Genomic DNA, 18,695 nt, shown 5'->3' with positions numbered 1-18,695 from the left:
TCTTGCCCCGATCGTGTCGGGGCGTCGGGGGGGCAAGAGGGCTTGAGCTCCCTCTTGCCCCGATCGTGTCGGGGAGTCGGGGGGGGCAAGAGGGCTTGGGCTCCCTCTTGCCCCGATCGTGTCGGGGAGTCGGGGGGGGCAAGAGGGAGCCAGGCGGAGAGAGGGCAGTTAAGCGCAGTGCCTGCGCGGAAGGATGCAGCTCGGGCGACTTCGTTGTGTGAAACGAAGTTCGTTGTACGAATCAAGACATAAAGTTCGTTGTGCGCAGCGTTCGCTGTGCGAGGCGTCCGTTATGCGAGGCACCACTGTATTTCTTTTTTTTTATTTTGCTTCAGGATAAAGTAGTATATTAGTTGTGTTGATAAAAATTTATAAACATTAGAGGCTCTGATAGAAACCCATTTGCAAAGTATGTATTCTTCCCAATTAATATTTTCAAATTAATAAAGTCTTTTTGCTTATTTGTAAATGGGTTTCTACCAGAGCCTTTAATTCAGTAGCATAATTAAATGAAATAACTATTTCTGAAGTTTATATGGACGGGCGGGGACGGAGGGGATTCCTCGCGGGGACGGAGGGGATTCCTCGCGGGGACGGAGGGATTCCTCACGGGGACGGGTGGGATTCCTCACGGGGACGGGTGGGGACGGGTGGGACTTTGGCGGGGACGGGTGGGATTTCTGTCCCCGCGCAACTCTCTAGTTCCAGCTTCAATTCCCCAACTATACTGTATATGTAACATGAGGCACGATAGCAGACTTAAAAAGATGCCACACAGAGGGATTATCTCCCTGGTCAAGCTACCTTTTGCGACAGTAAAGGCATGCAGTCCATCTTCAATCCTCCCCCATCCTGGTCTGCTTGGTCACTCAGGCTGGGTGCCAGGATTTCTTAGTGGGGGGAATCTCTCTCTGGTCAAAAGTTGGCACTCCCACAAGCAGCACAGAGCATCCCGGACCTGTCAAATAGCATTTTCACGGGAGATTAACAGAATCTGGGGTATACCCCTGAACAGAAAGCCCCATAGACCCATGCAGAATCCTTAACTGGTCCACACACTTGCGTTTCATGTATTCACTGCTCGGGGTCCCTGGAAGGGATTTCTTCCTTGTCCCCTGGACTCCTTTGCATTTCCCCCAGCCCTAGAGGACTCATAAGCCCAAAACTCCCTGTCCCTACCTTGCACACCCCATGGCACACAGTTGCTCCTCAGTTGACCATCCAAGTACAAAACTGACATATGAGGGCGCAACAGCCCGAGGAATCCATCCCAGTTGATTTTGAGCTAAATTTAGGGGTTTTGAGGCAGATGGAGGCTTTAGAAAAAAAGGAGAATTTAAACTAAACTAAACCTCAAATTTATAGACAGGGTCATCTTCAAAAAATGAAGCTTGACACGGTTAATCATAAGGTGAACCAGTAATAAATAAAAACAAACAAAAATCAGATAAACCTAAATATACAAGTAAAAAAGGCATTTAAACAGAGCGAATTGCTAATTACTTAGCAATGTAACTTCCCCCTCCCTCCCCTTCCTGTTTACCAAGCCCTCCTTCCTTCCATTGGAGCTCCTTTCTTTGTTTTTAATTCCTGTAAACCGTGTCGAGCTCCACTTCTGTGGAGATGACGCGGTATATAAACTTAAGGTTTAGTTTAGTTTAGTGCTTTACGAATTAATTGAAGGGAGCTCAGGTCTCTTATCATAGATGGGATTGAATTACAAACCTCCGTTAATTTAAACATGTAATAATTCATTCGTTTTCCTTTAGAACTAATTCCCTTAAAAGAAGGGAAAGAGTTTTATTCTTCGTGTATTTTGCGAGAAACAAGATCTTTGAACGTTCCAGATTAACGGTGGACACCTAGAATGCTCTCCCAGAGGAGGTTATTGCGGAATCCACCGTTCTAGGATTTAAAAGCAAACTAGATGCACATCATCTTACGAGAGGCATAGAAGGATGGGTGACTAAAATTACGCCAAGTGTACACCTTTAAATTGAATCCTGAAACAGACAGGCAGCCAATGTAGTCTTTCCAGCAAAGGGGGTACCTGGTCAATTTCCGTTTCCCCAAAATCAGCTTGGCCGCAGTGTTTTCTATCAATTGCAATCTTTGCAAGTTGCCCTTAGTCAATCCTAAGTAAATAGCTATGTTGCAGTAATCCAACCACACTAGTATAACCAACTGTACCAAAACTATCAAGACTTCAGCGGATTCAGAATACCACGGCTAAGCTAATCTTCACAAAAAGTAAATTGGACCATGTCTCCCCGCTCCTGTCCAAACTTCACTGGCTTCCAGTAATCTCCAGGGTTCACTTTAAATGTGCCTGCCTAACTTAACGGCATCCTTCCTCCCCTCATTCCTCTATCTTGGAATTCCTCGAATCCTGATACCACCAGATCCACCCAAAAATTCAAACTATCCTTCCCCTCATTAAAAGGCGTATCCCATGCAGGAAAACTAGGGACATCCCTCTCCTTCAGAATCACAGAGCTCTGGAATAACCTTACTATCCCACTTCGGAATCTGAGCTCCCTCCAATTATTCTGAAAACATCTGAAAACTTGGCTATTCTCAAAAATGTAATACTTCCTCCCTCTATGGTATACTAAGTCCCTCTAAACATTCTTTGTACTAAATTCCTGTAACCCTTCATTGGAGTTCCTTCTTTATATCAATTCCTGTAAACCGTGCCGAGCTCTACGATTGTGGTATACAAACTTAAGGTTTAGTTTATGAAAGAACATCTCAACCCTCTTCAGCATTCGCAAACTAAAAAAGCATTTCTTCACCAGAGAATTTATTTGATCTTTAAACGTCAGTGAAGAATCTAAGAGAATTCCCAAAACTCTAGAAGATTCAATTTGTAATTTAATTCCTGAGGTTAGTGTTATCATAGGAAGGAGGTAATCAAGGTTTGGCCCTATCCACAGACGTTTCATTTGTACCGCTTGGAAATACAACGATTGACATTGGAGACATGCTATGGTATGATTTTGTAGTCATGGATTGTTTGTATGTTTATTTTATCATGTTTTTGTTTTAAAATTGTGTATGTAAATTGTGTAAACTGTTTAGTTTTAGACGGTATAGAAATTAGATCTTCATGATGCTGACATTACCCCATCCATTTTTACTGTATAAGAACGTAGTACTAAAAATGTATTAAATCAATCCAAAACTACCTGATCGAGACCTATATCTGAAATCCAAGATGGCAGACACCAGCAAATTTGTGCCAAAAATGGTCAATAGGGGCTCCCCTGAAGTTTAAGAAATTAGGGAGAGGGGTTTTGGAGGTGGGGAACTCTACCTCAGACCCCAGAAACCCATAAAAATCAAATGTTTAGATCCCTCCCCCCCCCAGGGAATAATGAGCTATATTCACTGTGCTGTTGCCTGTGTCAGCTTTCCTGCAGCCTGACTGAAGGGAGATTTTCTGCCTCAAATCCTTCCAGAAGGGATCCAAAACTGGAGATCTTTGGGTTGCCAGTCAGACCTGTACCAACTGTGACAACTCCCCATGGATCCTCACAACATGACGGGGTGGGAAAAAAACATAGCCGGCTCCCTGAAGCCCAAAGAGTCTAACAGGTGCCCCCACAGCCTATACTCAACCCTCTGATAAATCAGACTAGCTAGCTCCCAGGGGACAGGCTGGCTCAGTAGGTACACCTGGGGGTTGCCCTGCAAGCTGCAGACCACCCATGAAGAATCTGCATCCTCTCCTAGGCAGAGCTACCCCAAATTGGGGACCTCTAGGCACCAAAGCCTCAAGAAAATGAATAAAAAAATACCCCAAAATAATAAAAAATGAACAGAGCAGATTATAACACACCTTCTCAGCTCACTTGCCAAAGGAGAACCTGAAGAGGACACTATACTCCACTGGTGAAAGAGGAGCTGAGACATGTGATTGACATCCTTCCGCAAGCAGTTCGTGACCAGAGGATACAGACTCCTATGTCCTTGCTACAGAAACAGACTGGCCCTCGCTCTTACCTTGTGACATCATCAAGCTTGGGCAGCACTGGGATGTGGTCTTGTTGCTGGCTTTTACATCCGGGGGCAGAAGAGGCTCATAGTCCCAGTGGCTAGTTTGAAACTTCTTTTATATTTAGATTAAGGGCTGCTGTGCACTTGTCTTGTTGGTAAAGGACTTCCTACCCTTCTTTACAGAATACAAAAGCTAACGGGTAACACATGCACCAGACAGCCTAAATGCGGGAGATGGTGTATCTTAACCAGTCTGTTACACATGAAAACTTCCCACATTTATCAGCTATGTAATTTATGTGCACAGTCACACAATACTGCTTAAGGTAGAATTTTGGCCTGTATGTATTTATCTGCACACATTTGAATATATATCCCATTATTCTAATCATCTGTGAATGTATTTAGCACAAACAATGTTTTCTTTAAAGAATTATCCCCAAGCTACAAAGCAAAGCTGGAACATACATCCAGAAGTCAGGGGCGGATGCTGCATTGCACTTTTAATGGCACAAGTATTAAATAACAGAGAAAGCAACTCTACAGCTAAGCAAAAATCCAACTAGGAACTCAAGCAAAAAATTTGCTCTGACTTTTTACAATTTGATTTTCGGTATTTCAGGGACAGAGACAAAAGTAATAATTCAGTGGGTCAGAGAGCAGGGTTGCTTACCCATAACTAGCAGGGGAAAGCAGACTCTTGTGATGTCTCCAGACGGATCTCTGGATCCACCAGAAAGTGTGTCTGTATCTCCCCTGCCTGTCACCAGAGAAAAGCTCCAGTTAGGTTTTACATTTTCATAAAGTCTGAGCAAGGCATCTCAAAAACCAATAAATTTGTTATCACTTTTAGAGCAATTGTAGCTTAATGTGTGGGTCAAAAACGTTGACCAGGAGACACCCAGTACTTCTTTCAGTTTCATGAACTAATGAGTGGGCCTCACAGATACTGACAAGCAGGTGGGCACAGTAAGCAATACTTCTGTCAGTGTTCTAGGAATACACAACTTCCTATCGGAATAAGGCACAGAAGTCTGCCTGTAGTGGAATGGGTACAGGCTAGCCACTGTGAAATGAAGCAGGCCCATCCCCACCCCTCATGACAGGGAGCAAGCAAGTGGCTCACACACTTATCAGCTGTGGAAACAGTTCATTGGCAAATGTGTCCTCCCAAGACCGGTCCGAGTCCAGGGGGGAGGACAAGTCACTGAAGGGAGAGGGGGAGCCCTCATAGCCAGAGTCACTGTAGGTATCCAACAGGGAGGATGCAGTCTCAAGCTGAGGGCCAGAGGACAACAGGCTGGATAGTCCCAGCTCTGGGATGAAGACAACCTCAACAGGCTCCTCCTTCAGGTGGGTGGGAGATTTGGGGAACTCCTGGCTCAAGGGCTGCAGAGATGCTTCCTCCATCTTCACTACTTTACTACTGCTGGCTTGGCTGTCCAGCTCCAAATTAAGGGGCTTGGTGTAGACATGGTCAAATCGGATCAGTTCATTAATGGCTTCCAGCTTGGCTGATGGGGTCCCCAGAGGCAGAGAAGGGGAGGCTGGTAGGGAATCCGATTCCTCTCTGTCGAGTTCTTCCTGCAGGCACTGGGGTGAAGATTCTGCACCTTGAAGGAAGAACTCGGGGTCCAGTCCATCCAGAATCCCCAGTAAGAGATCAGACTGCAAGGAAAGAGAAGGCATGTTCAAGACATATGCCAACCAATGCAATTCCTAGCAAAATAATACACTGTCACAGCCAGGGAGCTGCAGGCCCATTATCTCTGCTCATCTGCTCCAATATATTTGGAAACTGTCAAGTTAAAGGCCAGCATTTGTACACAGCCATCCTTGGCTCTTGACTGTCGTTACAGTATCATAGAGATGGACAAATCTCTCAAAGTTAGATCCAACATTTGAAATGTTCTCCCACAACCTGGGAGTCTGCCTACTCTCCCCTTGCACAGTTAAGCTCCTTACTTCTTAAAACAGCTGATATATTTGCATCCCATTCCACATTAATGCAGGAGAAGAGGGTTTTATTTTCCACTGCAGGTCTAAATTACCACTGAAATGAAAGATAAGTCACATTTATATTACCTCCCTCTAATTCATGAAGGGCAAAGCCCAGTCTGATTACGCTAGTAAACTCCATGAGTTCTGGGCTGCAAAAACCTGCACAATTTCTGACCCAAATGACTTCTCCAAAGTTTGTGAAGGAGCGCTATACCTGCACAAAGTGAAATGTCAGCTTTCTTCTAGAGTTGATTTACAACAAGCTTTAAATTGCAAGTCTGCTCTTCAAGCAAATGAGAGCTACTGCTGCAAAGACCATTTACCATAGAGTCATTTGGGTCAGGAATTGTGCAGGTTTTTCACGCATGGGTAGAGCCATGATGTGGTGTACTCGCAAAATGATGGCCACTTTTGGGTAAAAGTTCAGCCTATCAGCAACAACTACAAGCACTGCACTTTTGCTGACGGCAAGACTTGTGCCTGAATTGGAAACATTATTCAAATTCATTCTGATGTATTCAAAGAACGAGAACTGCAATCCAGCACTTATTTTGCAAGTAACCTTTTATTAGCACGTGTGTAGTTGGAGACAAGGAGGTTTTTTTTGGCCGATGATAGAAGTTTGCAGGGGAGCTAATATTTTTTACAGCTCTTCCCTGCATAGTTGTGGTGGGGTTCTGAGGCCTTTTTCCTCCTTGGAGTGATCATAGGTGATACCATGGCATTATAATTTTTAGCATAAATAACGAGTGTTAAACTGAGCTCTGTCATATAGGAAGGTAAGCTCCTTGGCAAGCCAGTATTTCTCATACCAAAGCAGGACAATCCTTGAAACAATAGGTCCAGAATTCCCTTCTCACAGCTCTGAGATATAAAGCTAGTAAGTCCATGCAACACCACAAGGTGGCGCAAGACCCACAGAAGAAGGAAAATTGAAACACGAAGAAAGGCTGGTGCTCTGGATTCATTGGCTGTAACTAAAGGAAAATTCAGCTAAGAATTGTTCTTGTCACCAGCAGCAGATGAATCCAGACAAGTGGGATGTAGCAGAACCGTCAACAGAAGGCATAGAAACCCCAAATCCAGAGGATGCCATGAGCCAGACAGTACCCAGAACAAGGGACAGCCAAACCCCCCCCCCCCCCCCCCGAGAGGAAAAGCAAAGGCTAACAGAAAGAAATGCAGTCAACAGGTGAGATCCCTGCCCCAACAGACCAGACCACAAACCCAGGAAGCAGAACCAAGCTGGACCTCTGCACTTCTGGAGAAACAGAATGAGAAAATAGAAGAGCACCTGAAAGGCAGACGGCCCAGTCAACACACAAGAAAAAGAACAGGACACAGCTAGAGAAGGAAGCCAGACAGCAACTACTTTCTCCCTCAGAATGTCCAGGTCCTGCTGTTTAAGTTTTCCCTGTGTTAGGCTGGCAATTTCCCCCAGGATCCCAGTCAGTTAAATCCTTTAATCCTGTAACCTGTCGTTCTTTGAACAAACTTCTTTAATGACTTAAAGAAAAGGATAAACGATTTCAGGACAGTTCAGTTCTTACAGGATCTTCACACTCAACCAATGCTTCCTATGTACAGGGAAACTGGGAGTGTACCCACATACGTTGCTGGGAACAACACTATGTTCCACACTTAGGTATTTATGTACCGCCTATCAAGGTTATCTAAGCGGTTTACAATCAGGTACTCAAGATTTTCCCTCTCTGTCCCAGTTTGTTCACAATCCAGCATATCTTATACAAGAAACTGCTCACATGAAATGGGACAGAGCCCCTCATATAAATTGAGGGGCATTGGGAAAAAGGCAAAAGGCGAAGCTTCTCCCAAAAGATGGGCAAAACTGATTCTCCCAAGGGAGTAGCTGATGTGCCCAACACCTCAAAACGAGGCTAAGCTGAATACACCTAGGGTGCCACAATTGGAAATGCAGCCGCATACAACCCTTACAGCCAGGGACAAGCAACCACAGACAGTAACCAAGGAAGAATCAGATGTCAATGTGGACCTCACACTAGGGAAAGATGTTCACCCTCCAGAAAGGGGAACAGAGACCTGCCAGGCCTGCGCCTGACAAGACAAATGTAGATATACTTGAAGAGAACAATGCCTCCCCCATGAACAAGGGCTACATCCTACACATAGCTCCTTGTGGGCCATGCCTAGAGATAGAGCAGTACCCCCATGTGCAGAGGGGTGCATACAAGATCCGACAATTAAATTAAACTTGCCTCCATATGCTTACATTGGCAGCACTGTACAAAGAACTTAGTAAGGTTCATAACCTTGGTATATCAGTTTCTCACAGCTGTGTTCGTGTCGACGTGTGGTGGTGTCTTGCTGAGGCGTTCATTATTGTTGTGTGTTTTTGTGTCGTTACAAGAATGCCAGAGTTTGAATTAGAGCAACAAACATTATTTCTTGTTAAACTTGGCAAGCGTGAAGTGAAATCAGGGACATGTTAGTCCAAGTTTATGGGGATAATGCCATGAAGAAAATGGCTGTGTAGAAATGGATAAACGTTTTTCTGAGGGGAGAGAAAGTGTCACTGATGAATGCCTGGATTGCCAGTAATGAGCGGAATTGTCGAAAACATTGCAAAAATTTGTCAAACAGTGCGTCAAAATCGTCGGCTGACTGTGAGAAGCAGATCAAGAAAACATCAATAAACGGGAAAATCTTAACTGGAAATCTTGGCATGAGAAAGGTGTGTGCAAAAATGTTTCCAAAGGAGCTCACTGATTAACAAAAGCAAGGAGAGTCAAAGTTTGCCAAGACCTTTTGGAGAGGCAAGACAATGTTTTGGGCCGTGTTATCTCTTGTGATGAAACATGGGTGTACCAATACGAACTTGAAACAAAGTGTCAAAGTGCATAATGGAAGTCAGCCAATTCTCCATGACCAAAAATGTTTTGCCAGTCCAAATCAAGAGTCAAAACAATGTTGATAGAGAGATTATTTATTATGAATTTGTACCAACTGGACAAATAGCTAACCAAGTTTAGTATTTGGAGGTGCTGAAAAGGTTGCGTGAAAAAGTTAGACGAAAATGACCTGAACTTTTCCACCACCAACTCATGGCTCCTGCTTCACGACAATGCACCAGCTCACATAGCACTGTCTGTGAGGGAGTTTTTAATCCAGAAAACACCCTCCCTACTCACCTGATCTGGCCCCCAATAACTTTTTTCTTTACCCACAATCCCGTGAAGAGGAACCAGAGAGTCCAGCTTGTGAACCTGCAGAGACCATTGCTGAAGAGTATACTGAAGGGGGTGCATGTGAACCCAAGCCCACCAGACAACCTCCAAGGAGGCTGCAGTCAACCCGAAGAAATTCCCGAGCCTAGGGACAATGAAAGCAAATCTGCAACTGTAACATCTGACCTCGGGCCTGGGGAAGGAACACTTTCCCCAGAATGGTGTTGAACAGAACTCCAAGACACTCCATAAGGAAAACTAAAACGGTTAGGGCTCTTCAGCTTGGAAAAGAGACGGCTGAGGGGAGATATGATTGAAGTCTACAAACTCCTGAGAGGAGAACAGGTACAAGTGGATCGATTTTTTACTCCGTCAAAAATTACAAAGACTAGGGACACTCGATGAAGTTACAGGGAAATACTTTTAAAACCAATAGGAGGAATCTTTTTTCACTCAGAGAATAGTTCAGCTCTGGAATGCATTGCCAGAGTTTCTGGTAAGAGCAGGTAGTGTAGCTAGTTTTAAGTTTAGTGAGCTTTCTAGCAGTCTCTAACACTGCCACGCAAATGGGCTCTTCAACATTAAAATGAGCACTTCAGTAGAATCTTTAAAATCGCTGAGCCATTTTCTAAGAGCATCGTCGGCTTCTTGCGACAAAAATCCAGGGGTGCCGGTACAGTGACAGCACTGTTTAAAATTCTGGCAGCAGGGGAGATGCCCACTCTCCTGTTACAAAGCGAATCCTACCCCCAGCAGCAGGAGATGCTCACAAAAGGGACCTTAAACAACCTCGGCCAATCAGAGTATCAGGCCCTCCCCCGCTGCATCCCAGGACCAGGGAAGGGAAGGCCCATTTTGAAGAGGCGGGCCAGCGAGCCAGAGGGAGTAGGCATCCCTCCGGTCAGCCATCTAATTCATGGTACAGGGGAGAGGGATCAGAGGCGGGGGAGGGAGTGTTGCGTGGCAGCGGGAGAGAATGGGCATCAATTCCACTGTTGTGCTTTTGTTTTTGCTTTTTTTTCTGAGCAGGTGCCCATCGCTATCACCAGCAATGGGCACATGCAAATTTATCAAGTCTTCGCTACTCTCCGCCAACCTCATTTACATGAGTGTTTTTTGGAGAATGACTTGTTTTTATGGGTTTTTAAAAATTCTTTAATTCATTTTGTAACTTACATCAAGTACAACAATATTGATATTAACATTGTAACCCCAGCCTTTTTCCCCTCTGCTGGGGCAAACAAACACTTAGAGACCCAATCTCCTATCAGTTTCTTAGATTCTATTAATGACAGATGTGTCTCTTGAATAAAATATACATCTGCATTTTGCTTCTGCAGAAAAGCTAACATTTTCCTCTTTTTGACTGGATGATTTAGGCCATTGACGTTCCATCTAAAATGTCAAATAAAAACCAATCTGTAAATTTGATATGAATGAAATGATCAGACACCACCACACCTAATAAGTAAATCCCCCCATCTATTAAAAATTCATTACCCCTGAATCCAACAGACCCCCAAACCCACAACTCAACCCTCCCCCAAACCCGCCCACCCCAAATATTTAATAACAGTGTAAACTTGGTGACACACATCTTAGATCAATTAGATTATACCTTTTGGTGGAATTCAGTCTGTCATATTTATAAAATGGAGAGAGTGCTTGCTATACAGCAAGGAAATTATAATAATTTTAAAAAGATTTGGGGGCCATTTATTACATATTCTAATGATCAGACACCCCCCCCTCCAAGTTGGTTGCCCCCCCCCTGTTTCCATCTAATATGCTCTTATCTAATTTCCTCTCTTAAACTCTATTGTATCCTACTGCAGCACTCTGTATGTATCCCGTATTGTATCCTACTGCAGCACACTGTATGTATCCCGTATTTAGCCCTTCCCCCTCCTAAATCGTTTATGTAAACGAGTTCGTCCCCACGATTGCCTTGTTATGTTCTTCTTTTTTCGAATCGCACTGTATGTAATTCATCTACCTGTTGTGAACCGCCTTGAACTCCCTGGGTATGGCGGTATACAAAATAAAATATTATTATTATTATTATTATTAACCACCCCTTTTTTTTTTATTACATATGGTTATAAGGGTGGGATTGGGATATATGATATTTGTTTTAACTGGTTTATTATTAATGGGTGGGGAGGGATTCTTTTATGCTTTGATGATTATAAGTAAGAATGTCAAGTGATTTGTAAAATTTATTTTGATTGAATATTACACACTTGTTGTAAGATATGAAAACGAATAAAGATTAAAAAAAAAAAGATTAATATTGTAACATAGATAATACACTTGAGAATTTACAATTGATCTTTATCAAAATAAATGTATCCCCCTCCCTCCCTACATTTTATATTTCATAAAATCATTGTCATCAATAATAAAATTCCCCTCCCCTGCCCTATTTTTCATTTATACTTAACAGGGAAGAAAAATATATACTTATTCTTTACAATATTCTGATAATGGCCTCCACACATCTTGAAATTTATTAAAATTTCCTTTTTGAATGGCTAATGTTCTTTCCATTTTATAAATATGGCATACTGAATTCCACCAAAAACTGAAGTTTAGTCTATCCCAACTTTTCCAATTATGTGTTATTTGTTGTATGGCAATCCCTGTCAAAATTAGAATGACTTGTTTTTAATTTGCTACCAGAACACGTGCAGCCCGTCGTTTTTTTGAGAATCTAGGCCTTAGTAAACCAAGAGGAGCTGTGCAGAAGATGAAGCCAAGAACTTGGGAGAGACCTTCCGTCTGGCTAGCCAAGGAGTTTCCCATCCTAGAAGAGGGAGCCCAGTTTGATGTTCTTTATCTCCACCTGCTGGTAGATGGTCATAACCCAATTGCCTGGATTCATCTGCTGGTGATCAGGAATTACAGTTTAGGTACTTGTGATCTGGGCCTTCAGTCTGTCCAAGTACGGCAACTCTTATGTTTTAAGTTTTCCCTCCTACCAGCAGATGGACTAGTCTAGCAGGTCTCAAGGAATGGAAATTTACAGGCATGAATACATTTCACCTTACATCTGTTCTGTCATACACTTGCCATACACATGGACCAAGCTCACCTCAGAGTCTGAAGTGTCAAGGCCAGCAGTATCCATGAGGTGCTCGTTAGTCCCGGCGGCATCTGGGTCTGCACCTGCTGCAGAGGCACACGTAGACTGAGTGCTGCGGACTCAGCGGACCCGGCTGCCTGACCAACCTCATCCATTCGGAACTCGATCAGGACCTGCAGTGCAACAGACGATAAAGTTAGTGGCTATGTCCACCTCTCAGGAACTCAGGTGTACTTCCAAGGATTCCTGCAGAACCAAGTCCCAGGTGCAAAGGAAAGTTACACATTCTTAGTTAACCCCAAAGCCAACAAGCGTTGATCCACTAAATCCCAGCCCAGGCTCAATTTATTTAAAATTATTTGCAACCCACCTATCTACAAATCTAGGTGAGGAACAATACAAACATACAAAATCAGCAAATGACAAAAGAACAAAATCCAATTCTCAAAATGAGCAGAAGCCCTTAAGAAACTGTTCTCAAACTCAGTGCTTAAAGTCTAATACAACAAGGGGCAAGACAGATTCATGGCATTAAAAACCTCTTTAGTAAGCTAGTCAACAAGGGCCTGCTTTTCAGGGTATAGAGTATAAAAACTAGGTTAATCTGCACAGACTAAAACAAAGTCAGGCCTGGGTGTGACTGGCCAGCTTGTCAGGCAGTTTCCAGTAATAAATCTTTGTGCTAAGCAGAGTCTGATAAAGCTGGTTTGACAGTCCAATCCTGCCACAGAAGCTGCCTCTGCCGGCTCTTCACTAAGTCACCAAGTCATTTTCTAGTTAGAAGGGAAACAGCTGATGCAGGAAGAAAGCTGCCCAGTGTCCAGCTCAGAATGGCCAGCAGACAAGTCTTGAATCTGGGAAACAATATCTCCAAAACCATGCACCTTGTACTGGGAACTAAAAACATGATGGTTATATCCCATAAAATGACATCTGCACAGCACAGGGGTGGAGGAACTTGTCCAACTGCCACAGAAAAGCAGGAACCTCTCAAGCTGTATGGGCAGGCCCTGCAAATTTAATCCAGCAGGGATTCAGAAGCTGAACAAGTTTGTTTGAACCTCCCCCCATCCACTCCCAATGTCCTGACTTGGCTCACTTGAGCCCAGTACATACCTTTGACTTGTCATCTTCCATCTCCAGGGCATCAAGCCCCAGCCTTTGGCGGAGTTCTTGGTTCTCTGTCACAAGGCCTCGTGCCTTCTCCAGCAAGCACTTGTTTTCCATCACAAGTTTCTGATTCTACAAGACAAGATTAGAATTCCTTTAGGGTCAGTCAGTTACCATGCTGCTGTGCTCTTTATTACTAAAAGTTTGAGGAAAGGCTCAATTTCACTCCTCTGACAACACAAAAAGTCTTTACAAGCCTCATCTGTATAAGGCACCTCATATGCCTTCAGAAGATTGCATCATACTCTATTTTGAAAATCATGTTGTCCAAGGACAAGTGCCTCTTTTCTTCCCCTCCATCTCTTGCCTACTGCCTTACAAGGTCTCCCATTTCTGAAAATGACATATGTGCTAATTTTAAAATGGAATACATACAGTATATGCATACATCTTCCTCCATACGTCTGCTTAAGCACATATTTGTACATAGGCACAGAAACCACTTCCTTTTTATTTCAATGCAAGCAACTAAGAGATCAAATGCAGGCTATGCAATCCGTCTGCACAATTCAGATGTAACGGTTACACTGGTTCTCTGACTAGCGCTATGTGCGCACACACCTGAATATACTTAGGCTGGAACTCTATAAAGCAAAGAGAACAGGCATCTGGAATCCTATTACAGAAGAGCCCTTTGAATCTCCCTCAGGGGCCAAAGCTCTGCTCCATTTGCCATATTGTACCACTATCAGTGAGCTACAAGAGCAGGAATATTAAGGCAAGTATGTCTCACCTCCATCTCCAGCTCAACCACTTGCTGCTCCAGCTCTCCCATTCTGGCTTTCTTTCTGTCACGTGCTGTCTGTGCAGCCACCCTGTTCTTCAGTTTCCTAAAGAGAAAACACAGCATTATACCATGCTTATAATCAATCTTTTCATGCTGATAACCCCTTCTGAATTATCACCTGCTGTTATTGCCCGCACATGGGAATCGCTTTTCCATCTACTTTACAGCTTTATTAGAACAAGGAAGTGGGGAATGGGACTTGTGTACCGTTTTTTGTGGTTGCAACTGTTTATGCAGTGGGCACAGACGTTATGCTTACAAAGGATTGCATCAGCCATGCAAAGCCACGAAAAGCAGCATGAAACCAGGAAAACAGCAGCACCTGTTCAGCCACAGCTATTTCTAACTCTTGAAAACTCTCTACAATCATCTAGCTTTACTAACAGGGAAGTGTTTAAAACCTGCCTCACCACAAAATCTTAAAAAAAAAAAAAAAAGTCTGCTTGCAGGATGAAAGAGTTCTCAATTTTAACAGATCTTAGTTAAACACTACATCAGTTGCAGGGGTCAAGCAAAATCCTCCTGGTCTCTAAGTACAGAAGTAGAACCTAGACTGAGCCTGACACAGGAAAGGCAAAGCCCTTTGTGACCTTAACCCAAGATAAAAAGCAAAAAAAAATAACACACGTCATGTTACATAAGCACAATCTCCCAGAATTCAAATTGACAGGATAAATAATTCCAGAATACTGTGTCAAGAGCCCTTAATGACTAGAAGACCAAAATACTAATGTAGCATCCAATAGCATCTATTGGGGTGTCCAACCCCAGCCCTTGCCAGGTCAAGTTTTCCCAAATGAATATGCATGAGAATTATTTTGCATACAATGGAAGCAGTACACACAAATAGATTTCATGCAAATTCATGGGGGAAATTCTGAAAACCCGACTGGAATGCAGCCCTCGAGGTCCGATGCTGGACAACTGCGGCTAAGAGAACCCCGTATCTATACCACTTTTAGCCTAAGTGGTTTTACATTCAGGTACTCAAGCATTTTTCCCTGTCCTGGTGGGTTCAAAATCTATCTAATGTATCTGGAGCAATGGGGGGATTAAGTGACTTGCCCAAGGTCACAGGGAGCAGCGTGGGATTTTAATGCACGACCTGAGGATGCCGAGGCTGAATACAGAAAACACATCCAAATCTTCTGTTCACTGTCAAAGGGCAGCCAAAATACAGCAAACAACGTTTGGCATTAGGAAAGGAATAAATGGAAAACTCTCTTGCTAGAGGAGACAGCAAAAGGGGGATATGATCGAGGTTTACAAAGTCATGAGTAGAACAGAAAAGATGAGCATGAATCGATTATGCTTCTAAAAAGCACAAAGGCTAGGGAACATGCTGTAAAGTTTAGCAAAGTCAACACAAATCAGAAAATATTTTCACGGTCAGAAATGTAAGCAAGTAATCACATGTAGCAAAGCAGAGGTTTAAAAAGGTTTGGATACGCTCCTGGAAGAGAAATCCATAAACTGTTACATCAGACCCAGGGGAAAACCATTGCTTATCTCTGGAGCTGGTCCATGGAACTTTGCTATTTGGGTTTCTGCCAGGTACTTGTGACCTGGATTGGTCTGACCCAGGATGGGAATGCTTATGGTTTCAGAAGACAGCTTTGCACTGTATGGAAGACCATGCTGAACAAAATAGTGTTTAAGCACATTCTTCACATCAGGCCCAGGGCTCACACTGTTGTATATAGACGTACATAAACCCAAGCTGGCTTTCTGAACCCAGTTCTTCCTGAGACCTGCAGGAGGAATAAGAGTGATCAGAGACCACCGCAAGGACTGGGATTCCCTGCCAATGCAGAGCTTCATGAGGGAGTCAGTTTACAGCCGTACAGGCATCAAGGATTACACCAGGAACAGCAGAAAATCCAGATAGGGTGCCAGCAATTTAAGAGGAGGAAATTGGTAAATCGCACACATTTTTCAGAGACTGACAGTGGAGGTGGGGTCAAAAATGGAAACAAGGGTGAAACCACAGATAAAGGCAGCCCTGAAGGACCTAGAATAGATGTAGGTTTCTTTAGGGAGTATTCCCCTCAAAGCAGCTGGTCCCCTCCATTCTTGCCACAACTCACCCAAATTAAGAAGGGAAACAATTAATCTGGCACGCTCTAGAATGATTTTCCAGCTTTCTTTGAACTGTGGATTGAATCTCCATGTAAAAGAGGCTTATCTACGCAACAACCTGATGATTTCCATTTTAACCTTTGGCATGTTATGGAAGCATAAGCTCTGGATAAGATGAAGTTACACAATGTGCTGGTGACTCACTTATTCTGTCAGCACAGTGAGTGATTTTGTACTGGGAAAATGATTCATAGGATCTGCTGTGTACTGTAATTCACTGGTCCCACCCTGAGCCTCAAGAAAATAACTGCACCCCCTCGCCCCACATCTGAACCTAAGACATAAGGTAGAGCAGCATTTCTCGTTTGACTTTGCGAAGGAGCAGTGCAGAGCCTGACTAGTGTTTACTTGTCCTATGGACATAAATGGCACAATGCTGTTTGACATCTCAGCAGACTGCTGACCTAGAAATGCATTCACTCGGCAGCTCCACACACTCTCTCCTTACTTATCTCCCCTTAGGTTTTCCCCACTCCCACCAGCTCTGCTCAGCTGGTCAGTCCTTCCTATCTGTGCCCTTCTCCTCCTCTGCCAACTTCAGTCTTTGCTGCATCGTATGCCTGGAACAAACTGTGTAAATCCCTAAGCCGGCTCTGTCTTTGTTCAAGGTCCAGTTAAAAGCCCACCTCTTTGAGAGTGCTTTTGACTCCTACCTCCTCTCACCTTGGGTTCTGCATCCCCAACCCTCTATGTCATGTTTGTTGCCCAAGTTAGATTGTAAGCTCTTCTGAGCAGGGACCATCTATAAATGTCAGCCCACCTCTTTGAGAGTGCTTTCGACTCCTACCTCCTCTCATCTTGGGTTCTGCATCCCCAATCCTCTATGTCATGTCTGTCTGTCCAAGTTAGATTGTAAGCTCTTCTGAGCAGGGACCATCTATAAATGTCAGCCCACCTCTTTGAGAGTGCTTTCGACTCCTACCTCCTCTCACCTTGGGTTCTGCATCCCCAACCCTCTATGTCATGTTTGTTGCCCAAGTTAGATTGTAAGCTCTTCTGAGCAGGGACCATCTATAAATGTCAGCCCACCTCTTTGAGAGTGCTTTCGACTCCTACCTCCTCTCATCTTGGGTTCTGCATCCCCAATCCTCTATGTCATGTCTGTCTGTCCAAGTTAGATTGTAAGCTCTTCTGAACAGGGACCGTCTATAAATGTCAGCACACCTCTTTGAGAGTGCTTTCGACTCCTACCTCCTCTCACCTTGGGTTCTGCATCCTCAACCCTCTATGTCATGTCTGTCTGTCCAAGTTAGATTGTAAGCTCCTCAGAGAAGGGACCTTCTATAAATGTCAGCCCACCTCTTTAAGAGTGCTTTCGACTCCTACGTCCTCTCACCTTGGGTTCTGCATCCCCAACCCTCCATATCATGTCTGCCTGCCCAAGTTAGATTGTAAGCTCTTCAGAGCAAGGGGCCATCTATAAATGTCAGACCACCTCTTTGCCTTCAACTCCTACCTCCTCTCACCTTTGGTTCTGCATCTCCAACCCTCTATGTCATGTTTGCTGCCCAAGTTAGATTGTAAGCTCTTCCGAGCAGGGACCATCTAATGTCAAAATGTACAGCGCTGAGGGTGTGGGCTCGAATCCCGTCACTTCACCCTCCACGAGGGGGAGGAGTCTGCGCTGGGACCCTAACTCGCGGCACCCGCCGGCTGCCACGTCGGCGCTGCCACGCGGCCGGAAGCCCGCTGCGCTCGGAGCCGGAAGTGCGTCCGCGCGCGCCTAGAAGCCTCTCACCTGCGCAGCGCCTTCTCCTCCGGGCTCAGGTGCGTCAGCCGCTGTCGCTTTCGAGGCGGCAGCTCGCCCGTCAGCCGCTCGGGGCCGGCGGCCGGCAGCACCACCGACACGGGCCGGCTCTGCTGCTTGCCGTGGAAGAAGAGCACCTTGGCCGTGGGGACGGCCGACGACGCGGCTGCTGCGACCACCACCATGGCTGCGCGCGAGACACAGACCGTTGGCGCTGCGAACGTTCCGCTGCCTCCCTCTTTCCTGTGGCTCGCGAGGCCGGCCGCTCGCTTCATTTCTAGCGTCGTGTTGCCACCCTATTGGCCGGCGCCCCGTGACGTCACGGCGAAACCCAGCTTCTATTGGTCCTGAGCAGGATGAAGGGGAAGCGGGCGGGGCGTTAGAGGAAGTGACAGCCGCCGCTTCCCAGAAAAACTCGGTGTCTCTTAGGAGGCGGCGGAGACGTAACAGGATCCTCTGACACGCCCAGTCATTGGGGGGGGGGAGGGGGGGGGGTTCAGGGACACGCGCTCTTCACTTTACGTGTCCCATCTAAGATTCCTAGAGAGAAACGATTTTGGA

The 18,695-nt window shown here is 44.8% G+C and overlaps 1 protein-coding gene across 2 annotated transcripts; it reads right to left on the bottom strand.

Annotated features, from left to right (window-relative positions):
- Nucleotides 1-4,483: 4,483 nt before the first annotated feature.
- XBP1 (X-box binding protein 1) lies at nt 4,484-18,422 on the bottom strand. Of its 2 annotated transcripts, XM_033955500.1 has the most exons (5): nt 18,126-18,413; nt 14,195-14,291; nt 13,408-13,533; nt 12,301-12,464; nt 5,278-5,667 (listed from the first exon to the last, which is right to left on the bottom strand). In XM_033955500.1, the coding sequence occupies exons 1-5, from the start codon at nt 18,407-18,409 to the stop codon at nt 5,487-5,489; spliced, it is 852 nt and encodes a 283-aa protein (XP_033811391.1). In that variant the 5' UTR covers nt 18,410-18,413; the 3' UTR covers nt 5,278-5,486. The 2 variants fall into 2 exon arrangements, with proteins under 2 accessions (XP_033811392.1, XP_033811391.1); XM_033955501.1 differs by lacking the exon at nt 12,301-12,464 and having other exon boundaries at nt 4,484-5,667; nt 18,126-18,422.
- Between the last annotated feature and the right edge of the window lie 273 nt (nt 18,423-18,695).

The sequence above is a fragment of the Geotrypetes seraphini genome, chromosome 8 (assembly GCF_902459505.1).
Source record: "Geotrypetes seraphini chromosome 8, aGeoSer1.1, whole genome shotgun sequence".
Taxonomy (NCBI): Eukaryota; Metazoa; Chordata; class Amphibia; order Gymnophiona; family Dermophiidae; genus Geotrypetes; species Geotrypetes seraphini.
This window is presented reverse-complemented; position numbering and strand designations above follow the sequence as displayed.